Raw genomic sequence first — 27,830 nt, forward strand, 5'->3', positions numbered from 1 at the left:
AAATACAAATTTTAAGTCCAAAATGAGTAGTTAAAAAATATTTTTTTCCACTGCCACAAAGACTCTATATTTTTTTAATATAAAAGGTCATTGTGGCAGTGGAAGAAATAGAAAATAATAATTATTTCAAACGCAGATCTTCATATTTTTTAATTATCTAATTTTTGAAACATCAGGGTTATTCATTTTGTAACTTAAAAAAAAATTGAAATAAAATCTGTATTGTTCTGGCGGTTTGATGCATACTTTATAACGTATAGTAAACTTTATTTGCCTATTTTTCCACTAAATAATAAGTAGACAAAAATTTATTTTAGGAACCTACTTCAAAAAGTGTGCCCAAATTCCCTAATAACAATAAAGTAGACGTTAGTATAAACAAAGTTAAAATTACCGATTATAATATATTATTATCGACTGTAAAGAGCATTTCTTCTAGACCAAAGAACTTGCTGCAAAATGAAAATCGGTGCACATTTCAAAAAGTTGAATCCCAGAAACTTTTGCAGAAGGAGGAAAAAGCATTCATAATGGCTTCGTCACATACATCAGAATCAACTAGTGTAACAGTCAATAAAAAAGTTCAATCTTCTTGTGAATCACCGACAGATGTGTGTGATAAATATGATACTGAAGATTTTGACCCAGACTTCTCTATTTCATATGCAAATACTTCAAAGTTTCCCGTATTTAACTTACAACCTAGCTTATCGAATTTGCCCAGTACCTCAGAGGGCATTCAACGCAATCTGAAAGAAATACCAAGATTAGCTGAAACACTTGACCGGTATTTGGTTTCAGACCGAGCAGGAGCAGCTATTGCATCAGCGGTGCTACTAGATTTTGGTGCCATAGATCCACAAAATAAAAAAATATCATCGATAAGAACCAAATAAGAAGAATAAGAGAAAAGAAAATAATTGAGGTTCAGAACTATTCCATTCCATTATGTCTTCATGGTCTCTAAAAACTGTGGTGGAAGAGCATATCACAATATTAGAAGAACCTGGTTCTATGTCCCTGGGTCACATTTGTCCTACGTCTGGCACTGCTACTAATATAACAAATGCAATCTTGGAGTTTACAAAAAAATGTGATGTGGACCTCAATAACTTAGAAGACAGCCTTCTAAGATACAGCCTGGAAAATGGTTCATTCTCGGTGGCTTACCACTATTTCCCATATCCTTCGGTTATATGTAGCAACCAGAAACCCCTCGGAAAATTTACAAATACTCAGCCATTTTGTAATGAAAGTGTATGCGCCCATGTGATTTTGTATTAAGACTCAACCGTCATGCATTTATGGTGCAAGACATCTATTCAAGACAATAAGACTCTGCGACTATTTACTACCAGAATTGAAAGATCTAGTCTATAAATGTATTCAAAGAAATGGATACTTTCGAAGCCCAGAAAATATTATTTTGGCTATGTTATTTGACGAATGAAAACACATAAGACAATTGGGTTTCCAAAGAATTTTGAAGAGCAGACAGTTAAATTACAATGATCAGCGACATTTCGTAGTACCAGAATTATTTTTTGACGCTAAGGAGTACTTTGACATTATCGACTGCCAGAAAGTTTTATGGGCAGAGCCTCCTGTAACTATGAAGCTATCAAAAGACCAACTAAGAGAAGTTGTTGAAAATCCCGAAAAGAGTCTTGTCATACGTAACAGCATACCCTTGTCACACACAAGCGGTTGAGAGGTCCGTAAAAATAGTAACAGAAGGTTCAGATTCTGTCTATGGAAGTGAAAAAAGAGACGGATATATATAAGGAACAGGCTGAAATCAAGGGAAAATATGCCGAAATATGAATCAAAGAAAGATTTTTTTTGAAATAATGTGATTGTTACTTTTGAAAGGCATTCTGTTTTTTTATCGTTATAGATTTATAGAACTATTTTTGTATTTGTATTTTTGTATTATGTGTTCAAAACAATGTTAGCTTCAGTATAAATTAATTTTTTGTATAAAAAAAAATAAATCTACCATACAATAAAAAATATATTTTTCCGCAAATCGCCAGGAAATTTTGACATTCCTGTCAAAATTTCTTGAAGAAAAAGTCAGGACTTCCTTACTGTAAGGAAATGTCATTTCCTTACTGTAAGGAAATGATATTTCCGTACAGTTGTTAGTGTTCTACATAAATGATAGAAAACATAGTAACCATAGTAACCCAAGTAATTTTATTAGGAATTTCAAAGCACCATTTATTTGGGAATAAAATTATCGCGTTTTTTTTAAATCAATCAATATCTGTCGAATTTTAAACGATTTGCGGAAAAATAGTATGTTTACCTCGTAGGAAAAGCCACATTCCTGGACTCTGTGTTGCTAAGTCTCGGCTTGCGCCTCGACTTAGCAATCTTCACAGTCGTCCAGGAATGTTAAGCTTTTCCTACCCGGTAAACAATGTACTATTTTTTGAAAAATTCTTATTTTGATACAGCGCTGTGGCAGTAGAAAAAAAAATAGTAGTTGTCAAACAAAATACTATGATGAAATTTATCTTATAAAACACTTTTTTTTGACTCGGGCAACCATAATAAATTAAAAAAAAACCAATTTGACATATATTAAATGATTGGATTTTTTCGTAAAAATCTCATTATTATATAGCTCTGTGGCAGTGGAAAAAAATTAAATTAATTATAAAAAAACACTGTGAAGTAAGTTATCTTATCATACATCTTTTCTGGGGTCAGGCAACTTAATTAAAAAAACAAAACAAAAACACATTACTCAACGGCCCACCCTACTATTTATATCATATTTCTTAAAAAATGTAAGGATATATTTGCAACTATACTTGTGCATTGTACATTGTAACATTGGTTATTTTGTTGTCTATTGGTTATTAAATGTTCCAAATATACTTCTGGTCGTAATATTTTGTAATAAGCAAAACTAAAACCTATCATTTATAAATATTTTAAATTTATAACAAAGAAAGAAATTAACTTAAAAATAAACAAAACTTTTAGTGAAGTATAAATGTAAGACTAACTAAAAACTATTGTTATAAACAAGTTAAACATGCTTATTAATAATACTTACTTATTTGCCTTAACGCCTCGCATTTCTCCAACAGAATAACTTTCACTGATTTTTATAAAATTTACCACCATGAAGACATCAACTGTAGATTGTCAGATTGGCCTTGTGAAAAACCCTAGTCAGTCATATTATGCGTTTATATACTTTATAAAGTAGCACTTAAATTGATAAATTTCAGTTTAAAACAATACTAGAACAAAAATACCCTGGAATATCCAATTAAATACGATTAAAATGGAATTAATACAATCCCCGAAATACCTTTTTTTTTCAATCAACTATGTACTACATGAGAGTTTTGAGTAAATGCGAATGAATTTGTAAATAAATTTTGAAATATCCTAGCGGCTTTGTTGTCGACTCATAGAACTCTAGCAGATAGACCGGGGGTCGTGACGTCAGACCCGTTTACGCGCCTCTGAAGAAATTTGAATTTTATCGCTTTTTCAAAGCCTCGTAATAAGCGTATGGGTTAAAAATATTTGTTTTTTTTTGCATGCATGCGTTTTAAGATGATGTTGCCTTATGGTTTTTAATATTATTTTAATATTTAAAAATATATGCAAGTTCCCTATTGGGTTTTAATTTCAGAATTTTATAAATGCTAGAATATTCCACAGGGTATGGTGAACTTTGAAAAAAAAAACAGAGTTTATTTGGTATACAAAAACAGAGTTTATATACAATAACAATTTACCTATCAGGCAACAATATTATTACAGCGTTATTGTTAAAGAATAAGGCTATAAACATCACTTAAATCCGACAACAGGTTTAGGAAATTCGAGGCATCAAAAATGACTCACTTTGACGGTGGTGCGTTTTTTTGGAGTAGTGTATATATTCTACTGCTCACCAATTTTCATGAAAATCGATGACGGTTTAACGAAATCGGAGGTGAAATCCTTCAGTGACTGCACTAACATGGGTCTTAAAAAAGTTTGTGAGCATGCCTTACCAAATATGTTATCTAACCTTAATAGTTGCTACTGTATGATCCATTTGTGACAGTGTTGCCTTAATACTACTAAATGTGCCATCAATACACATACACGTAGAATTTGGTGTCACATAAGGGTTGGGTAAATTGACTTCCATACTTTGTACTTGCTGACATATTTTCTGACAATACGAATATATTTCCATAAGAGACTTTTTGGCAGCAGACATGGCCCCAGCTATCTTATATAGTAAAATAATGGCACTTAAAGTTCTTTGTGATATTTGTTGGTGTTTGTCATTAAATAAATCATCAGATACAGTCAACATCTTTAACACCAATCCATCATTTATAGCTCTTTCTATGGCAAGACCAAAATTTAACGTACATCCTGATGAAGCAGGTATAATAACAAGAGTGCCCATCATGTGATTGTATGACAACTCTCTCAACGTACGCAAAACGAGACTGGAAGTTGGAGCTGTGAAATTATCTCCTAAAAAATAAATGGATGATAATTAACCTAATTATGGAATGACTGGGAAAAGAAAAGTATTTTTTCTACAACCACTATTCAAAGTGCACTTTTCTGCACGGTTTTATGTTAGCAAACTTGATATTTTCTCACAGTATAAGATATTTGACATTAGTGTGCCGAAAAGTGACGTTTCTGTGCCGCAAAGTGACGTTTCTGTGCCGCAAAGTTCTTTTCTGCACAGTTGACTACCTCATTCTGAGTAACGTTATATTCTGTTTACATCCGTAGACTACCGCATTCTGAGTAACGTTATATTCTGTTTACATCCGTGGTTAAACTTTAGACAAATATATAACCTATAAGACAATTATTATATTTAACTATAGCATAGAAACTAAATTATGGATGTTACAACTGTTTTATTTTACAATTTTACTCTTATTAAACATTTTATAATTATCAAATAACCAATAAGGATTTAGCAACCTGTGCAAGAGACGTCGAATGAAGTAGGTTTTGTGTAAATCCGTGACTGCATAAATATAATGTCAATAATGTGTAATAATTGTTTAAATTTAAACAAATTAAGGCAGTGCATTAATTTTTTAACTGATTTCTGTGCAATTTTTTTAAGTATAAGGAATTTAAATTGATTAGTAGGTATTAATTAAATACAGTTTAAAATTTATCACATAGGTACCTATTATAATTAATCGTCGTTTGGAAATTGTGATTTTTATTTTTAGGAAAAACTGTGCTTGTAGAAAAAGTATAGTGTGAAACACGTGCAGAAAGGTAATTTCTCACTCGTTTGAATTGCGGCACTCGCTTGCGCTCGTACCGCAACTTTTCAAACTCGTGAGAAATTAGTACCTTTCTGCACTTGTTGCACAATATACTATTTTCTACGGCCGTGCCTAAACAACCACTTTCCCGCACGCATTTTGTTTCCGAAAGTTGCACTTTCCCGCACTAGTGCGGAAAAGTAGAATACCTTGTAATATGGCATTATAATATATTATAATATATGGAATAAACTAATATTTAGATATTATTTACTAATTTATTTCAAATTTATCTTATTGTGTTCATGTTTTAATGAAATTAACGCGAAAATTCTTTGAAAAAGAATTATTTTGACATCATTTTCATAAGTCAAATCAGTGGACAATCACAATAGTTTTGAATATCGTCGTCATTGAAACCATTATCGTCGTCATAGTAACCAAGTTTATTGAAAGTTTGATTTTGACAACCTTGTCAAACAACGTATGCATATGTGTGTTTTCGCTGCAATTTTTAAAAAATTACATGGATTCATCGGACGAAGAGATCCCGGAAGCTGTCTTGATAGCCGCCGCGGAAGCAAATTTAAATTTGTTGCCTGCCAAATCCAAAGAGAGGTATCAAAAACAATTTGTCCATTGTGTGAACTGGTGCGAATCCATGAAAGTAAGGAGCTATAAAGAGGAAGTATTTTTGGCATACTTTTTAGAATTGAGCAAAGTGCTTAAATCAAACACACTTTGGTCACGCTATTCCATGACTAAAAGTTTAATGAAAATAAAGCACAATATTGATATAAGTAAGTTTTATAAATTAACAACTTTTTTGAAAAAACAAAATATGGGTTTTCGAACACAAAAAGCAAAAATTTTTAGTAAAGAAGATATAGCCAAATTTATGTTACACGCACTAAACGAGATATATCTTATGATAAAAGTAGTTACCATTTTTGGTTTATCTGGGGCTTGTCGTAGAGCCGAACTTACGAAAATCACTCTCGACGATATTGAAGACAAAGGGAATCTAATAATCGTCAAAATTACGGACTCGAAAAACAACTCTGCGAGATCATTTGTTGTCTCAGAAGAAATAAACAATGGAATGTTTTTGAAGCTATACAGAGAATACGTCAGTTTACGATCTTCAACCACAACTCATCGGCATTTGTTTATAAAATACCAGAAAGGAAAATGTACAGTGCAATGTGTAGGAATTAATACCCCATTACCCAATTACCCAATTAATCTACCCAATCCTGAACGTTACACAGGACACAGCTACAGACGCTCATCAGCAACCTTCCTAGCCGATTCTGGAGAAACGATTACAAATATAAAACGTCTAGGAGGTTGGAAAACAACTTCTGTAGCCTAAGGTTACCTAGAAGACTCTGAAAAGCAAAAAGGGGATGTGTGTAACAAAATTTTAAGTATCGATTCTTTAGAACCATCTCCATCTACGTCGAGTGATCACAGCGAGCACAGGTCGAGGGAGAATACACAGTGCCAATTCAAGGATCAGCTTGCATCCGTTATAAATTTGCAGAACGCTACGAATTGGTCATTTATCTTTAATATTACGAAGCAATAAATAGACGTTCTTCTTTTTCCACTAAATATTTTGTTGTATTTACTAGTAAATAAAAATTGATATAACTCTATTTGTTGTGACTTTTTTCCAAACATACGGCCGTAGAAAAAATATTGTTCCTAACTCATGCGGAAAGTATCACTTTCCGCACTAGTTAGGAAAATAACTATTTGAAGTAATTTCAAGCTGAGCGCTTTCGGCTTATAGTGCAGTCAATGAGGGTATTTGTCTCCGAATTCCATCCTACTGCATGGATTTTAATGAAATTTTGGAAACAGCCTCTACTTATCTCCTAATTCAAAGTCCCCATGCCGATGTGCGATTTTATCTTAGGGGTGGTTTTTTGGTCAAAATAACCACGCAAGTGGCTAGGGAACCTAATTCTAAGCAAAAACTGTTCTATAATTTTTTTTTGAAAACTATACTTTTTCAGTTACTCGTGGTAGAAAAATTTTCATTGAAAAATGTCACCTTTTTGGACGGTTTTTTGCGAATACCTTGAAAATTATGCATCTAACGAAAAAAACTATATAAAACATATTTGTAGCTTATGAAAAATCAAATTGATTCGTTTCTTCATAAATCTTCTAGATATAATACAAAAAGGGATAGGTGAAAAGAGATTTTTTTGGTGCATGCTCAAATTAGTGTGTTCAACTTAAAATAATAGAAAAATGGGGTCGATTTTAGGGGTATAATTCTACGGATACCTTTTGTAGTGGTTGAAAAGACCTTTAAAATGAGCATTGTTAAATGTCGATTACATTCAAATTAAGCGAGATAGGGTGCAAAAAAAATTATGACTAAAGTATTTTAAGGAAAATGAGAAGTATATTTTTAACCCCTCATCTGCCAGAATTTAAATGCCAGTGGCGGCTCGTGGCTTTAGGGACAGGGTCGGCAAGGTTTTGTCTCCTCAGATAGGTATGCCATCTAATTAAAAGGCTTCAATTTCATAGGAGATTTTTGGTTTTTGTTTTTTTTTAATTTAGAACCTAAACCTGTTTATAAATTAACTCTAGTCTATGTCGTTTCGAAGTAGCAAAATGGGTTATAACGTCGTTATAAAATTTATTATTGTTTTGGAGAGATTTTAAAAGTTTTTTTCTATTGACATTTGAGACAAGCTTGACATTCTCTCTTGTTTCATGGTGTTTCAACAACACGTTTTGACTCTTTTGAGACAAGAGAAATCTCGTTCATTTTAGGCAGATTTTGCCCACATTTGAGAACAATAATTTATTAATTTCGGGAACAGTTTGTTGTACCTAATGAATTGCAGTATATAAAATTATACATATTTTGTAACTTATCCCACCTTCCGAAAATATTTGGATCAGCATATACAATTTCATTTTCGTATTTTATTTGATTAAAGAATGATGGATAATTTTTAATGAACTTGCCTAATAGATATTTTGAAAATTCTTTGGCGTAACTTTTAAATTTTGAATCGTTAAAGAGGTAAATGACTTATGACAGTGAGTAAATAAAGCGAGGGTGAAATAGTTTTAACTTTTGCCTGGAGACCATACAATTCACCGGACATAAGTTTGCCTTACCAATTTATTTTTGATATCAAAAAATTTTAATCTGTCCTTTAAAACACCAAAAATATATTCTGTCTTATGGCTTCTACTCACGTCTGAAAACCTAAAACCTCTCATAAATATTAGACTTAACGCTTATCGAAGAACAATTGATAATTGTGAATGACATGTTACCTCTATCAGTAGTTTCGTCTACTTCTCCCGAAAAGGATCAAAATGTAACTACTAATTGATTCTTTCATTCTGTGCTGTTTTAGGTACGCCGCTAAATCTCTTCGAGACAGAAAGTAAATTAGAAAATTCCAGATCGTATTTGTTAAACAATTTTATTTGTTCTCTATAATTAACTTGATTTAACGAATTCTCCGATTCATCCTGTCCCCTAAATGGTAATTCCTGGAAACTTAAAAAAACTACAATATCAATAATTAAACGACGTAAAACTACTTATTTCATAGTTTCATCCCGGGCGCGCTAGCAAGGTACGTGGCTAGGTACGTGCCTTGCTGCCGTTTGCAGATCACCGAACGGCAAATTGGTATCTGCCGGACTTGGCATTCAAATGAATACGGGGAATGTATAATTGGTTGCCTATCGGCTAATATTCCATAGCTTCTTATTACAAGCAAATCGTCAATCTGGGGACGGCTTGCCGAAGCGGGCCTATCGCAATCGGGTGCATGGCTATAGGGTCATTAATTTGAAAAGTCTCTTACGCACAGCGCATAGGGATCACTTAACGTATCGGATCGATCGAATTCTTTTAAAAACAATGAATAAAATTTAGTCTGTATTATCTCACAGATATTTTTTTATTTCACAGAAACGAATATCATCAACTCTGATTAAACTAAATATTTAAAAAAATCTATATAGGGGAGTGCATATAGATTTTCACTTTGGAAAAAATCAAACAAGATAGAACTCTTTGTAATTTCATTAAGAAATGTTTAATAAACAACATATCAAAAAGTTCTACTCGAAAAGTGGTTGCTGCATTTTTTATTAAACAAATGAACTACGAAATTAAATGTTTTTTAAATAACTCCGAAAATATAAATTTTAGAAAAAAAAAATGACTTGACCATTGAAAAATTCAGAAAATTTTACAAAAAAAAACCTTATACAGTAATGAGCGTGCTAATAACCGGCAAAATAGCGCAAAAGATGGAAAACATATTAAATTGTGAGATAAAAAGAAATAAAACTAGTAGAGTTGTTAAATTTAGCACTAGTAACATATAAATTGACATTATATTGATTGTTTCCCACCTTTACACGTATCAGAGGAGTATGTCAACTAAAACTGTCACTGTGACAGTGGAATTTCTCAAATTCGACCGATACGTCTATAAAGGTGGGAAACAATCAATGTAATGTCAATCTATAAGTTACTATCGCTAAAGTTAACACCTCAACTAAGTTCATCCCTTGTTATCTCACAACTTAATATGTTTTCCATCTTTTGCGTTATTTTGCCGGTTATTAGTGCGCTCATCACTGTATAAAGAATTTTCTAAAATTAAATCTGTATCTTCTATAATTTTTTATTTATAACGCTAAAGTCACCCTTCTCACAAACATTGGCGCACTGTAAACTAACGTACGGCGAAGTGCACGGTTAAGTTATTTTAATGAAATTCTTTAACTAATGGATCAAACGAAATTTTACAAATTGAACATGAAAGAAGAATAATTGAGCTATCTTATGGTAATAATAGAAAGAAATAAAATGTATTGGCATAAGTACGGTGTGGGCGGAGAGTGAGCCTTACATGAATTTGGTTTAAAAATTATTTAAAAATGTGTAACTAATACAATTTTTCTTTTAAAACTCTCAATTTTACACAACTTACCTTTCAAGCATTTTACTAAATAATGTTTCATTCAAAAAAAATCTAAAAAATTTAATTCAAACGATATGACGTCTCAAAAAATGTAATTTTTGAAATCTTCTTAGTTTTATAGAATTACCACTAGTCCCGTCGCCAGTGGGGGTACAACGGCCTCCTTAATTCAGATGGACTTAGCCAAGTTTTTTATGTATTTTGACCCGTAGAACACGAATTTTTTGGGTAACAGTTGATCCGGATGTCGATAAGATTGTTATAAACAAAGAAGTTGAGGAATTACATAACAGCGATTTCTCTCAAAACAAAACATTTTTTTGTATTTTTTGGGTCATTCTAAGCAAAAAATGATTTTACAAATTTTTTCGTAGGATGCATAGTTTTCGACATAAACGCGGTCGAATTTTAAAAAAATCGAAAAATGGTAATTTTTGAACCCGAATAACTTTTGATTGAAAAATAAAATAGCAATTCTGCTTACCGCTTTTGAAAGTTCAAGTGAAATTATATCGGTTTTGATTACTTTCATTGCTAAATATTATTTTTTTATTATTAAACAAAGCTATAAACACAGTGATTGAATGATGTTTTCAATGCATTTCTCATTTGTAATCGAACGAGTAGGCGCGCATACAGACAATTTCTACGTATTACGTACATTAAAACGCATGCATTAGGCACGGGAAACACTATGTGTTTATGGCTTTGTTTAACAAATAAAAACTTAATTTTTAGCAATGCAAATAATCAAAACCGATAGAATTTGACTTGAACTTTCAAATGCAGTAAGCAGAATTGCTATTTTATTTTTTAATCAAAAGTTATTCGGGTTCAAAAATTGCACTTTTTCGATTTTTAGAAAGTTCAACCGCGTTTATCTCGAAAACTGTGCATCCTACGAAAAAACTTGTAAGATCATTTTTTGGCGAGAATCACCCAAAAAATACAAAAAAAAAATGTTTTGTTTTGCGAAAAATCGCTGTTATGTGATTCCTCAAGTTATTTGTTTATAACAACCTTATCGACATCCGGATCAACTGTTACCCAAAAAATTCGTGTTCTACGGTAGTCCTGTCGCCAGGGGGGGTACAACGGCCTCGTTAATTCAGATGGACTTACTCAAGTTTTTTTTATGTATTTTGACCCGTAGAACACGAATTTTTTGGGTAACAGTTGATCCGGATGTCGATAAGATTGTTATAGACCAAGAACTTGAGGAATCAAATAACAGCGATTTTTGGCAAAACAAAACAATATTTTGTATTTTTTGGGCCATTTTAAGTAAAAAATATTTCTACAAGTTTTTTCGTAGGATGCACAGTTTTCGAGATAAACGCGGTTGAACTTTAAAAAAATCGAAAAATTGCAATTTTTGAACCCGAATAACTTTTGATTAAAAAATAAAATAGCAAGTCTGCTTACCGCATTTGAAAGTTTAAGTCAAATTATATCGGTTTTGATTATTTGCATTGGTAAAAATTTATTTTTTTATTGTTTAACAAAGCTATAAACACGTAGGGTTTCCCGTGCTTTTACATGCGTTTTAACGCATGTAACGTAGAAATAGTCTTGATTGCACTAGTACCTATTCTACCTACTCTTTCGATTTTAAATGAGTAATCATAGAAACATCACTCACGCACTAGTTGTTTGTAGCTTTGTTTAGCAATAACACAATAAATTTTTAGCAATGCAAATAATCAAAACCGACATAATTTGACTTGAACTTTCAAAGGCGCTAAGCAGAATTGCTATTTTATTTTTTAATCAAAAGTTATTCGGGTTTAAAAATTGCAGTTTTTCGATTTTTTGAAAGTTCAACCGCGTTTATCTCGAAAACTGTGCATCCTACTAAAAAACTTGTAGAAATATTTTTTGCTTAAAATGACCCAAAAAATACAAAATATTGTTTTGTTTTGCCAAAAATCGCTGTTATTTGATTCCTCAAGTTCTTGGTCTATAACAATCTTATCGACATCCGGATCAACTGTTACCCAAAAAATTCGTGTTCTACGGGTCAAAATACATAAAAAAAATTTGGGTAAGTCCATCTGAATTAACGAGGCCGTTGTACCCCCCCTGGCGACAGGACTACGGGTTAAAATACATAAAAAAAAAAACTTGGGTAAGTTCATCTGAATTAAGGAGGCTGTTGTACCCCACTTGGCGACAGGACTACACCACTTTAAGACGGTATTACTAAAGTTTGAACATATCTATTACAGTTTTATAAATGCTTTTTTAAAGCTTAGGATGTAAACTTTAAATGCATTAAATTATTTTACTTTAGAAATGAAATAAACTATTTCTTTTTAAGAAAATTAAGAAAGATAACAAAAATGTAATACAAAAACCGAAAATTACCAGCTAAAAAAATGTTTATACAAAGTGATAAAAACTTTTTTCTGTAAAACTTCCCTAAAATACATTTAATAATAAGCTTCAACAGTAATAAATGTTCAGCAAAAAAATTTGTTTTTGGCTCTTTATAAGTATGTCTGCGTAACTTGGAACCTATTGATAACTTTTTTATTATCAGTTTTACGAAAAAAAAGTTATTCTTTATAAAATACTCTGCATCGTATATAATCTAAGATGCAATCATCAAATATCAAATTTAATTAATGTTATACGAGGTATGTCAAAAAATATGAATTTCCCTCAAGAGTAAAGTAACTTTACATTTCACAATATCGAAAATTGTTATTAACAAAAGTTGTTTGGAATTAAACAATTTGTTTTAGTGTTCAATTACATCCTTCTAATTAAAATATTGTGAATAATAAAGGCACTCATAAGAAAAATTCATATTTTTACATACCTCGTATAAAATTAAAAAAGTTTGATATCTGATGGTTGTATCTTAGATTTTAGACCAGGGAGAACATTTGATGAAGAATATCTAACTTTTTTCGTAAAAGTGATAATAAAATATTTATCATAAATTGTAATAAAATGATGATGCGTACCTATCCGTAATTTGAGAAAAAATTGAGTTTTTTTTTTCGATTAGAATGATGTAATTTTATATTTAGACATAGTTTTTAATTTGAAACAACTTTTCATTATAGCATTTTTTGATATTCTGGAATATAAAGGTATGGTACGTTTAAGGCCGATGCCACATTATGCGTTTTTACCGGATGCGGTGAAAACGCATCCGTTTCCAACGCAACCGGACCGACCTGTCACACTATGCGTTTAGTCTGGTGCAGTTTGTAAGCGCGTGCCGATGACTCAAAACACATCCGTTTCCAACGCAACCGGACCGATCTGTCACACTATGCGTTTCCAACGGATGCGGCGGAAACGCATCCGGTCAAAACGCATAATCTGACATCGGCCTAACAGTGAATGGTTGACTTCAATGGTCAATACTTGTACTGGTACTTCAATAGTATAAAAGGCCCGGTTTCAGGTAAAATTTAAGGCACAGTCAACTGTCAGGGTCTCTCCAAAAAGAGACCCCTCATCAAGAATATCCTGTCGAAGCATAACATCCAGATCCTCGCACTCACAGATACTCTGTCGAAAAGCGATCCACACTTCGCAGGATATTCGATCATCCATCGAAGCCGCTGTCAGGTTTCACGCGGGAATGGTATTCTCGTTAAACACGGAATACCGCACACCACACACACATTCCCACAAAATTTTCGTCCACCTGATGTGGACTTCCTGGCAATTGACGTGCATATCCCCAATAACGAAACCCTCACGATAGTCTCTTACTACAAACACCCGGATCAACCACTCAACAGGCATTTGCTGGAGTATTTTTCGAGGCTCGGCAAAGCTGTGTTGATGGGCGATCTAAATTGTAGACACACACAGTTTGGTGATCACCGTCAAAACCCAGAAGGCATCCGCCTCACGGATTTTCTACTAGACCTTCCTATTTCTCGAATCACCAACACTGAATACACGTTTCTGAACGCTGCTGGGGCCTCTATTGTCGACCACATCCTAGTTACAAGTAACATTCTGGATCGGTTCGAGGATAGGTGCCACATCGGTGACTCGGTAACGTCAGACCACGTACCACTTCTTGTCAACACTGACATACTAACTCCAAAACAACCCAATCCTCCAAGAACTATAAGAGACTATCGTCACGCTAACTGGACTGAATTCCAAAACTTCATCACTCAAAATCTCCCTATGTTAGGCGAACTTGATACTAACGACAGTATCGACACCGGTGCAATCGAAATTGAGAACCTCATCACCGAGGCGATCACGCACGCTATTCCACTTAAACAAATAACCTATACATCACCGGTACTTCCACAATACATCATTGCCAAAATCCAACAAAAAAGACGTCTTCTACGTCAATATAAGGCCAACAGAAATCCACTAATCAAAACAGAATACAACCGGATCTGCGCCAGGATAAAGAGAGAGATATCTGACCTAACGGCTCGCCGGTGGGAAGATGCTACCTCAAAACTGGACTACAGAGACGGTAGTAAATTCTGGCACAAATTCAAAGTCCTAACAAAACAAAAAGTATCTCAACCATCTCATCTGTTGGTCAACAATCATATTGTCAATTCCCCAGAAGGGAAAGCCGAAGCATTCAAAAATTCGCTTCAAAACAACTTTCAAACCCCAGACAACCCGAACTTTGATCACTTGTTTAAACTCAACACAGAATACATAGTAAATGTTACTCTCAATCACCACGTTCCAGTCTATGATCCAATCATGGACCCCCTCACAAACAGGGAAACGGAGAGCTTTTGCCAAATAGGTAAAAACAGCGCTCCCGGACCTGATGGCATCAACCGAAGATGCCTCAAAAAACTTCCAGAGAGTATCATCCCTCTTCTAACTAAAATATTCAATGCATGTCTCAAAAACAGCCACTTTCCTACTCCTTGGAAAGTGGCCAATACCATCATGCTTTTGAAAAAAGGCAAACCCCCAACCAACGTGGAATCCTATTGGTAGGGGAGCAAAGTATGCTAAATGTGCAGTCACTCGAGCGCTTTGGAGACCTATTGGGTTGTGAAGAGTAGGTCTTAAAACCAAAAAAAAGTTAAGTAACATTTTCCATTTTAGTGGGCGCTTGCCATTTTTTAATTTAATTTTCCATTTCCAACAATCGTTTTTTCCGATTATAACGCCATCTATGCATAATTCGAAAAAATGTTTCGAATAAAAGTTACTTCTTTTTTCGTAAGGAATCCAAATCTGCAATAAAAAATGGGGCTCCTTTTTAAGATTTTAAAGTAACCACCCATCCCACCTCCGTGTGGGATCGTGTTTGGTGCCATTCGATAGATTTTTTAAAAATATTAAATAAGTGTATTTTACAGTTTTTCGATCAGATGTTCATTTCGCGAAATATCGCGGGATTCGTATTTAAAATATTAAATTTACCCCCCACCCCTCTCCGTGGGAAGTCGTGTTTGGTATCATTCGATAGATTTTTAAAAAATATTGAGAATATATTTTTTAGTTTTTCGATCTGTCATTCATTTCGCGAAATATTCGCTTTTTTCTTGTGAAACTTTGGGACCCGCCCATTTCCTTACGCCCGGCTCAAATCGTCAGATTTTTGAAATATACACTCTTTTGCATGTGCTTAACTTACCTTATCTTAATCTGACAATTTCGAGTATTTTTAAGGATAGATTTTTTTTTCGGGCCCCCCTTAACGAACTCCCCTGTGTTAAGAGCCAATATATGGTAAAGGTACATCTGCAGGGTACCACGTTTCTCCCCATATGATAATCTGACGCGCTCGAGTAACTGCAAAAATCCCCGCTTGGGCTCCCCTACCATATAGACCAATTTCTTTAATCAACACTCTGGGCAAAGTTCTTGAGCTAATCCTAAAAGAGAGGCTCAATGACTTTCTCGAAAACCATAATATCATACCAAAATTTCAATATGGATTCCAGTCAGGTAAATCTACCAAACATGCAATAACTGATTTCACCACTAAAGTTACTCAAACCATCAACGATGGTTCATTCGCCATAGCCACATTCCTGGATGTGCAGAAGGCTTTCGATCAGGTCTGGCACGACGGACTTGTTCGGAAACTTTTGGACATCGGGCTACCATTGCAATTTACCAAAATTGTACACTCATACCTCCACAACCGAACTGTCAGAGTGAAAATAAGTGATCAAAAGTCCACCCCCTTCACTCCACAAGCTGGAGCTCCCCAGGGTTCAGTCCTAGCACCGCTGTTGTACATCATCTACAACAGCGATATCACTAACCAAAATATCCCAGGTACTCGGCTGTTTCTCTATGCGGACGACACGGCTCTGCTCACAACAACCTCTCGATACAACCCAAGACTCCTCTTCAGAAGAGCCCAGGCTCTGTTGGACGGTGTCGGCGAATGGTGTTGTAAGTGGAGAGTCACGCTGAACGCGAACAAAACAACAACAATTGTGTTTCGCGCCCCTTCTGTGTCACATAGAATCATAATTAATGAAGACGACCAATATCCTCTGAGATTGTTGGGAGAAAGGCTTGTTATTAGCCCGACTGCGAACTATTTAGGAGTTCTGTTCACCAGGACTCTTAACTGGAACGCAGATCTAAAGGCAACTTTAGATAGGGTAAGGAACAGGGCCAGACTTCTCAACTCTCTCTCTGGACGAATTGGCAAGACACACAAGAAGACTCTCATTCACACGTACAAGACCTTTATTCGACCCGTCATGGAGTACAAATCTTGCCTCTACTCTCTTTGCGCTGGAGCAAAACAAGAGTGGTTGTTGCGCGCTGAACGTAGAATCTTGCGTAGATGTAACTATGAGCACTGGCGATATCCCTCAAACGAAATCCATAACATCTCGAACATCCCCAAAATCACCGAGAGAATAAACTCTCTGAACAGGAACTTCACAATCAAAGTAATCAACGGCCCCCCCTCCGACACACAAGAATCTCTCAAATGTTCCTGTTCATCTTCCGGCCACGTACTCCACCGAAAGCCCAAACGCAAAAAGATTCATTTACCGTCCGCTCTAATGCAAACATGCATTGATGAACTCCCGGTGGAGTACGAAAACATCCTCGAGGCTACCCCGTTAGCCTACCGTACCCACCTCTAACATTTCCTCTTCCCTACCCCGAACAGGGAGAAGTTGGTTTTTTGCGGTTTCCCAACTTCATTGCACAATTATACCTGTTCGTCCCAAGAAAATAGCCGCAACTATTTTCTCCACTCGAACGCACACTGTCCACGCTGCGCTCAAAGCCACCTCCTGACCGCCGACGAGGGACGCAGGTTCGCCTGTCGTTGTACAATGGTTTCTAGGGAGACTGGTCGAGAGCAAAGCACGGACAGTACACGTAAATGTCTATGGAACCAACAACAATCCATCAAACTTTCTTCTCTGTTGACTTCTTAGCCTTCTGGACACCACCGTCCGGCATAACCCAGGATCCAAAAACACCAGGACACGGCGCTTGCCCCAGTGTGCTTTTCGGACTGTTTGCTTTTGCTGCCAACACTACACATTCACTACAAACCCTGAAGAGGACAAAATCCTAAACGGGGACAATCATTGATCGCATTTCCACATAGCATTTTATCTATACACGCAAATCAAACATTGATAGTAGTAGTAGTAAAATTTAAATATGTTTGAATGTTTGTTTTTCTATAATCTTAGCAATTAAAATAGATTTAATTTATTTTAAAACTCATTTGAAAACATTAATTTCGGGAAGGCAAAACAAGGTTGTTTTGCCTTCGCATTGCAACTGAATAAAAATGGAATTTTTATTTTATTTTTATATTGATCGTTACTTCTTTGAGTAACTAGGTCCATTTTCTGTTGGAATTTACCAGCTGAACAGACGGGGTTGTGAATTGTAAGTTTTTGAATTCCCTCTTGTCTTCTTCGCTTCAGCATCCATATGGCTTGCAAATTTTAGAAGCCATGGACGTGTTACCAAGGAAATGGACCAATAAGTTTTCAATTTAAAAATATTTTAGTAACATTTTAATATTTTTAAATATTATTAATATTGCTATTAGGATTGAAAACTACTTCATCGTTAAATGTTTATTTGATAAATAAACATTGTTTTTCGCTTAAATTCGATGTTAAAATTGCCACCCACCTGTCCCTTAGCAGTTTGAACATTGAATTTAAGCGAAAAGCAACGTTTATTTGTGAAATCAACATTATTAACCCGTGTTGAGCTGCCCCCCCCCCACTTGCAAAAATTACAAAACAAATAGCCTTGATTTATGAGCTTTCATATTCCGCAAACTAAAAATTTTGAGCTCGTTCCACTGAGCAGGAATTTAATACTCTAGTGGGGGGGGGCTGAGTCAGCCCCCCCCCCCCACTACTTAAAAATAGGAATATTGAATCGGTTTTTGCGGCAGAATTACGAGCTATTTATGAGCTCTTGAAATTATATAGTTTCGATTTTTGAGCTCATCCCCTTCACCCCCAAACAACCCTTTAATTGATTTAACTTAAGAGAAAAATGCTGAGAAAACTTAAAATATATCGTATTGCGGATATAATTCCTATAGCTTATATACTCTAAGAATAAACTATTAAATCACGTGCATTTCGATTACTGAGCTACAACCCCTTCGCAATAAAACCACCCTATCCTCCCGGCTTAAGAGAAAGTTGTACTTAAATGCAATAAATTAATTATTTGGCGACTACATATCGTTTAATAATTTATAACCTTCCAAATTACGCGCATTTAGATCAGTAAATTGCAATTTATTTTGTATAGTGCAGTCACTGAAGGTAAAAATCAACGATTACCTTCAATTTCGGTGAACCTTCATCGATTTTCACGAAAATTGGTCAGTGGTTAGAGGAGACCTCAAGAAACAAAGGTGACATGGTACCACCTTGCGCCTTTACCCTGAGGGTGGATACCGCCCCTTATCGGGGGTGAAAATTATTTTATAAAAAATAACTGCACAAATCTATAAAAGAACAAATTATAAGCAAAATTTATTATATAAAGTTATTAAAATAAGTCAATACTTTTTAAGTTATTAAAGATCAAAATTTTTAATTATTCCTGAAAAAATCCATGTTTTGAAGCGGTTTTTCGTTATTCACTGAAAAACTGTAAGTTTTTACAAAAAAGTTAATAGTAGTTTAATTCGTATAGCTTATATCTCAAAAGAGATTCAAATCACTCAATCTTAAGAGAGAGTTGTACTTAAAATAATTTAAATTAATTATTTGGCGACTAGATATTGTTTAATAATTTATGAGCTCGCAAAATATACGCATCTCAATAATTGAATTGCCAGTTTCTTTCTATAGTGCAGTCACTGAAGGTAAAAATCAACTATGACCTTCAATTTCGGTAAATCTCCATTCATTTTCACGAAAATTGGTGAGCGGATTTTGATGCTATCAACTTTTTCTGGAGCTCATTTTTGATAGGTATTTCTAAGTACTTTGACAAGTATTTAGTACCTAAGTGTTATAAAATGCATCTCTTTCCCGTTATTTTAGTTTGAATCCTTAGATTTGAACAGTCGCAGAAAAAAATATACATTTAATTACCAATAACTTACTTTAAATTAACATTAAAGAGCTTTTCAAGTAAGCAATTTATTATATTTTTTATTAGCTTCAATTTTAGTGATGAAAACTTTTTTGTAAAAACTTACAGTTTTTGAGTTATTTATGAAAAATCGCTTTAAAGCATGCATTTTCTGTCACAAGAATTAAAATATTTGATCTTTAATAACTAAAAAAGTATTGATTTATTAATAACATTATATAACAAATGTTGCTTACAATTTGCCCCTCTCTCGATTTGTGGGGTTATTTTTAATAAAGTAATTTTCAACCCCGAGAAGGGGTGACATATACCCCAGGCTGAAACCGCAAGTTGTTATTGTCAATTCGTGAAAATGAATGGAGATTTGCCGAAATCGAAGGTCCTAGTTGATTTTTATCTTCAGTGACTGCACTATAGAAAGAAAATGGCAATTCAATAATTGAAATGCGTATATTTTGCGAGCTCATAAATTATTAAACGATATGTAGTCGCCAAATAATTAATTTAAATTATTGTAAGTACAACTCTCTCTTAAGCCGAGAATATGGGATGGTTTTCTTGCTAAGGGGTTGTAGCTCTATAATCGAAAGGCGCGTGATTTAAGAGTTTATTCTTAGAATATAAGCTATACGAATTAAACTACTATTAACTTTTTTGTAAAAACTTACAGTTTTTCAGTGATTTACGAAAAACCGCTTCAAAACATGCATTTTTTTCACGAATAATTAAAATCTTTGATCTTTAATAACTTAAAAAGTATGGACTTATTTTAATAACTTTATATAATAAATTTTGCTTTTAATTTGTTCTTTTATTGATTTGTGCAGTTATTTTTTATAAAATAATTTTCACCCCCGTAAAGGGGCGGTATCCACCCTCAGGGTAAAGGCGCAAGGTGGTACCATGTCACCTTTGTTTCTTGACGCATCCTCTAACCACTGACCAATTTTCGTGAAAATCGATGAAGGTTCACCGAAATTGAAGGTAATCGTTGATTTTTACCTTCAGTAACTGCACTATACAAAATAAATTGCAATTTACTGATCTAAATGCGCGTAATTTGGAAGCTTATAAATTATTAAATGATATGTAGTCGCCAAATAATTAATTTAATGCATTTAAGTACAACTTTCTCTTAAGCCGGGAAGATAGGGTGGTTTTATTGCGAAGGGGTTGTAGCTCAATAATCGAAATGCACGTGATTTAATAGTTTATTCTTAGAGTATAAGCTATAGGAATTATATCCGCAATACGATATATTTTAAGTTTTCTCAGCATTTTTCTCTTAAGTTAAATCAATTAAAGGGTTGTTTGGGGGTGAAGGGGATGAGCTCAAAAATCGAAACTAAATAATTTCAAGAGCTCATAAATAGCTCGTAATTCTGCCGCAAAAACCGATTCAATATTCCTATTTTTAAGTAGTGGGGGGGGGGGCTGACTCAGCCCCTAGAGTATTAAATTCCTGCTCAGTGGAACGAGCTCAAAATTTTTAGTTTGCGGAATATGAAAGCTCATAAATCAGGGCTATTTGTTTTTTGATTTTTGCAAATGGGGGGGGGGGGGCAGCTCAACACGGGTACATTATTATCTGTTTTTGTAATAGCAGTAAAATGTATTTTGAATTAAATAAATTGCTTACATTCTTCTTTTTGTGTAAATTAATTTAATTAAAAAAATATTTTTGTACACCCTGTATAAATAATTATCTTATCTATAGTGTTTATATTACTGAATAGAGAATTAAATAACCTTTTAAATGAGGTATCACATAACCCCTACTCCCATTTAAAAAAATCATCGACTACGTCATCACGCCCAGATGGATGAGGTCACTAGTATGACATATCGTCGGCTTAAGATGCAAATGGCCTAACTCCACTTTTAGCTCAAATTAACATTTTAGGTTGGTTGGGTTCATAAAAATTAACCGCGTCGACTTAAATACGCCTAACAACCGAAATGTCAAAAATGCCGCGACAAAATACCAGTCGAAACTCGCCTATCTCCGGCTTGATTTTCAACAATACGCAGTTGGCCTAACTCCCAGTGTGTAATGGTAATAACAGGTGAAACGTTGTTGTTCTTAATTTTATGTGCATAAAACAATATCTGAGGTAAGTATCAATAATTTTTTAATGCTTTAATTACCTTTGACGTTCAAATTATCTAGAGAATATAAATTTAGTATTTAATTTTTGTGCGTTCTTGGGTAAATCTGATGTTAAAATATCGTGTTGGAGTTAGGCAATTTTCATTTTATATTTACTTAGTTTGGATAGGAGATAGGCCATTATAGTTTCGATGATAAACCACATAGGTACCTACCTTTAATATTTTTTTCCCTATAATAACATTCTGAATTTTTGCTTAGCTAGGTACATAAAAGTATACTTTCTAATTAACGCTGTATATTTCAGAATGAATCCGCAATCCCGTGCGATGAAAATGCTTTTATTGGCTAAGCAAAACATCCAGGAAAAGCCCAACAGACAAAGCGATGCCGAAAGCGATGTAACAAGAGATTTGTTAACATTTTGTGATACTTTTGATCAAGATAAGGATTTATCTACACTCTTAACTGATAGTACTAATCTAGCAAGCTCCTCAGCATCTAATCACCACTTATTAGCTGACGACAATTTAATTACTGATGATGATTTACTCACCCTAGCTGAAGAAAAAGTTGCTAACCTGAATTTTATCTCCTCAAATTTTCCTGAAGATGAAATCAACATTGAACCAGAAGATCGTCAGAATTTCGTTCCAGAATCAGTTCATGGTGAAGAAGTGCCAACCTCCATTTTGGAAGAAGAAGTTATTGAAGCTTCTTCTAGTCGTTCAGATAAATCTTATGAACCCAGTGAAAATGAAACAAGTTCAAGTGAAAATGAAGTAGTAGAAGAGCTACAAAATAACACTCCAATGCAAACCCCTTCACGGACACGCAGAAAGAGACGTCATGTAGATCAAAAGGAATGAAAGAAAAATAAAAATAAGATTTTGAGACAAGAAGGAAAGGAATATTTTGGAAAACAAAAGCAAGAAGAAAAATGGAATTATGATATTAAAAAAAAAGCAAAAGCTATAGGACCGAGATGCAAATGCAGTGGTAAATCAGTAATGAATAATGGGAAATCAGTAATGAAGTGCAATGAGATAACAGAAGATCAAAGAACAGAAATTTTTACAAGATTTTGGAATTTTTTGTGGAACGAAAAACAATTGTTTCTAAGGACGCTGGTTGAAAAGAAAAGTACTTCAAGAGCTAGGGATCGAAAAAAAGAGAACGAGTCAAGAAGGGAATTTTCCTATATATATTTTCTTCAAACAACATCCAAGATAAGGGTGTGCAAAACAATGTTTTTCAATACTCTTTCAGTTGCACCAAGAACTGTTGCACATTGGTTGATTGAAAAAAATAAATCACAACACACTGCAAATGATTTGGTGGATGATGACCTTAATGATACGCGTGATAATAATTCCTCCCAAATAGTTATTCCTAGAAAAGCGAAAATCGACAAACAAAAAGAAAATTTGTGCAATTTCTTTACAGTTCTTCCAAAACTAGAGTCACATTATTGTCGAAAGAGCACAAAGAAATTATACCTTGAAAGATCTTGGCAAACAAAAATGGAATTATACCGGTTTTATAAGAATGACTGGTGTACAAAAAACGATTCACAACCGCTATCTATTGCAGCATTTAATAACAGTTTCGACGATTTTAATTTAGCACTTTTTTCACCTAAAAAGGACGAATGTGATACGTGTGTGGGTTACAAGACTGGTAATATTGACAAGGCTACCTATCAAGAACATCAGAAGAAAAAGGAGGAGGCACGAAAGGAAAAAGAGGTTGACAAAACAAAAGAAGATGTAAAAGTTTTTTCAATGGATTTGCAATCAGTTCTACTGAGTCCAAAATCTAATGTCAGCGCTCTATATTATAAAACAAAATTAATAGTCCATAATTTTACAATTATGGACATTAAATCCTTGGATGGATATTGTTTCCTCTGGCATGAGGGTCATGCTGGACTAACTGCCAACACATTTGCTACCATCATTTACAAGTTTTTAGAGACTAATATTATACCCCAAAAAAACTCTACTAGTAAAGTCATTTTGTACAGTGATGGTTGCACTGGACAAAACAGAAATGCAATTCTTGCCAATGCACTTTTCAACTTTGCACAAAAGCATGGGATTACAATTGAGCAAAAATTTTTAGAAAAAGGGCATACGCAAATGGAGTGCGATTCAATGCACTCCACAATCGAGCGAAAACTAAAAAACCGAGTCATAAATGTCCCAGCAGACTATGTCAATATTTGTCAAACTGCTCGTATAAATCCGAAACCCTACGTGGTGGAGTACTTGGATCATACATATTTCAAAAACTTTCAAGAAGTTCAATACATTAGTTCCATCCGTCCTGGTAGATCGTCAGGTGATCCTACTGTAACAAACATTAGAGCACTTCAGTATAATGAACACGGAATTCTCTTTAAAATCAGGCATACAGAAGAATGGATGCCTTTGCCTTACAGAATCACGAAAAAAGATAAAAAAATCTGGAATTTAGAAGAGTTGCCGTTAATGTATCCGACTCCAATACCAATTAAATCGGAAAAATTTCAACACTTAATGGACCTTAAATCGTCAATTCCTAAGGACTTTCATTTTTTTTATGATAACTTACCACATTTGTAAAATGCCTCTTTCTTTTTGTCTTTTGTCTTGTGTTGCCGTCTTTAAATTTTTTTTATACTTAAGTTGCACAATTAATTAGATTATTGCCTATCTCCTGATGCCAACCCATGCTCAGGGAACGCATATTACCTAACTCCCAATTTTTCAAGAATAAAAGGATCCCCCAAACCGACGCGAAAGTTTTGCGACGCGAATTTTCCGTAGCGGAACATTCGCAGGCGGAGCGGTAGCGGACAAGGGTTCCCCATACTGACGCGAAAGCCGACGCGACTATTCGCCATACAAATGTGAACAAATTATATTTTTAAATCGGCCAACAGGTTTAGGAAATACAAGACATCAAAAATGACCAAATTTTTAAGTGGGCGTAATCTCTATATTACTCTCTATATTACTCATTCTCTCAAATTAATAATAATATTATAATATATAATGAAAACTTATCATTTTCTCCTAATTCTGACCCTATACTATTCCAGACTTTATCCTTTTTTCTTATATTTTTATAATCTTCGTCCGTTAAATCATATATTATAGGATATTGTTTAACAATTTCAATGAGTTTTTCTGTAACAACCATTTTAAAACACGCGAAACTACAACGGTAGTTCTGCCGCGACCGTTGCGGATTCCGCGCAAAGTGGTCTGAACACCTTCATAATCCGCCGTGAATATCGGTTCGCCGCGATTCCGCGTAGGTTGCGGTTGCGAAAGTTTCGCGTTGGTTTGGGGGATCCTTAAAGCCTATTTTTGACAAGAGCAAGTATTTTCTATGTTGTAGCATTAAACAAAATAAAATATTTTGGAAACTTACCTTGTTTTATTATTATTTTCTAATTCTGACAAGTTTTTGCATCTCCTGAATAATTTAAATTTTTGGAGTTAGGCCATTTGCATCTTAAGCCGACGATATATACCAAAAAGTCATAATTTAAAAATAAAAATCGACCTGTCTCAGGACTTCTAATAAAATTCACCTATTTTCGAGATAATGTATATGAATGTTTATATTAGTGAATAGAGAATTGAATACCCTTTCAAATGAGCTATCACATTACACCTATTCTCATTTAAAAGAATCATAGATTACGTCATCACGCCCAGATTGATGACGTAACTAGTATGATATATATATATATATATATATATATATATATATATATATATATATATATATATACATCCTACTATCAATTTGGCATCGATACATTATGCATTTACCATCGATTTGGCATCGTCTTGCAAAGTGGCATCTGTATATCGATGCCACTTTACACTACCTTAATAACTTTATTCCTGTACTTGCTACCAGAAGTCTAATCAGCTCGGTAGTTAGAGATTTGATTCCTTGATGTTACTTTAATATATCAGCTTTCCTTGTTTACCTCTTACTAAGTTATATAAGTTTATTCCATAAAATGTTTGAGTCCAAAATGATCGTACAGTGAAAATATTATATACATTTAGTTCAGTGTTTTACCGTTTTGTCGCTGCCGTTATATACATGAAAACGTATATCCCACTTTCATTATCAATCATTTTGGCATCAGAAATTTGGCATCACTGTTGAATACAATATTATTCACAACGAAAAATAGACAATTTGAGAATGTATATATTATTTTCATAAAGAAATCAGTCTGGCATCATGTTTTATTGTTTTCACCCAATTTTGAAAAAATGTGAAAACTTTGTATTATCCACGTCCGTCTGTCCGTCTGTCTGTAACCACAACTCCTCCGTCAATATACCAGCTAGAATGACAAATGAGGTATCAAATGAAAGCTGATAATCCAAGGATGGTACTAAAGGTGAGATATTTGACCTTGGCGGTCTGTCCGTCGGTCTTTACGACCGCGAATATAACTCCTCCATCATTATACCAGGTAGAATGACAAATGAGGTGTCAAATGAAAGCATATAATCCAAGGATGGTACTAACGGTGAGATATTTGACCTAGGCTGTCTTTCCGTCGGTCCCTCCGACCGCAAATATAACTCCTCCGTCATTATACCAGGTAGAATGACAAATGAGGTGTCAAAAGAAAGCTTATAATACAAGGATGGTACTAAAGGTGAGATATTTGACTTAGGCGGTCTGTGACTCGGTCCCTCCGACCGCGAATATAACTTATCCGTCATTATACCAGGTAGAATGACAAATGAGGTGTCAAATGAAAGCTGATAATCCTAGGATGGTACTAAAGGTGAGATATTTGACCTAGGCTGTCTTTCCGTCGGTCCCTCCGACCGCGAATATAACTCCTCCGTCATTATACCAGGTAGAATGACAAATGAGGTGTCAAAAGAAAGCTTATAATACAAGGATGGTACTAAAGGTGAGATATTTAACTTAGGCGATCTGTGCGCCGGTCCCTCCGACCGCCAATATAACTCCTCCATCATTATACCAGGTAGAATGACAAATGAGGTGTCAAATGAAAGCTTATATTCCAAGGATGGTAATAAAGGTGAGATATTTGACCTAGGCTGTCTTTCCGACGGTCCGTACGACCGGGAATATAACTCCTCCGTCATTATACCATGTAGAATGAGAAATGAGGTGTCAAATGAAGGCTGATATTCCAAGGATGGTACTAAAGGTGAGATATTTGACCCAGGCTGTCTTTCCGTCGGTCCGTACGACCGCGCATATAACCCCTCCGTCGTTATACCAGGTAGAATGACAAATGAGGTGTCAAATGAAAGCTGATAATCCAATGATAGTACTACAGGTGAGCGATTTGACCTAGGCTGTCTTTCCGCCGGTCCGTACGACCGCGACTATAACTTTTGCGTCTTTATACCAAGTAGAATGACAAATGAGGTGTCAAATGAAAGCTGATAATCCAATGATGGTACTACAGGTGAGCGATTTGACCTAAGCTGTCTTTCCGCCGGTCCGTACGACCGCGACTATAACTTCTGCGTCTTTATACCAAGTAGAATGATAAATAAGGTGTCAAATGAAAGCTTATAATCCAAGGATGGCACTAAAAGTGAGATATTTGGCCTAGACAATCTTTCTGTCGGTCCGTACGACCGCGAATATAACTTCTCCGTCATTATACCAGGTAGAACGACAAATAAGGTGTCAAATGTAAGCTGGTAATACAAGGATGGTACTAAAGGTGAGATATTTGACCTAGGCGGTCTGTCGGTGGGTCCGTCCGACCGCGAATGTAACTCCTCTATCATTATACCAGCTATAATAATAAATGAGGTGTCAAATGAAAGCTTATAATCCAAGGATGGTACTAAAGGTGAGATATTTGAGCTGGGTACTCTTTCTGTCGGTCCGTACGACCGCCAA

General features: G+C 34.6%; 1 protein-coding gene across 1 annotated transcript in view; it reads right to left on the reverse strand.

Moving 5' to 3' along the window:
* LOC114338615 (triokinase/FMN cyclase) overlaps nucleotides 1-27,830 on the reverse strand; it is a 93,629-nt gene that overhangs the window by 21,501 nt on the left and 44,298 nt on the right. Inside the window, exon 2 of the mRNA XM_050656422.1 lies at nucleotides 4,046-4,506. Within this exon, the coding sequence (XP_050512379.1) occupies nucleotides 4,046-4,506 (461 nt within the window). The remainder of the gene's footprint in view (nucleotides 1-4,045; nucleotides 4,507-27,830) is intronic.

Source organism: Diabrotica virgifera, chromosome 7 (genome assembly GCF_917563875.1).
Source record: "Diabrotica virgifera virgifera chromosome 7, PGI_DIABVI_V3a".
Taxonomy (NCBI): domain Eukaryota; kingdom Metazoa; phylum Arthropoda; class Insecta; order Coleoptera; family Chrysomelidae; genus Diabrotica; species Diabrotica virgifera.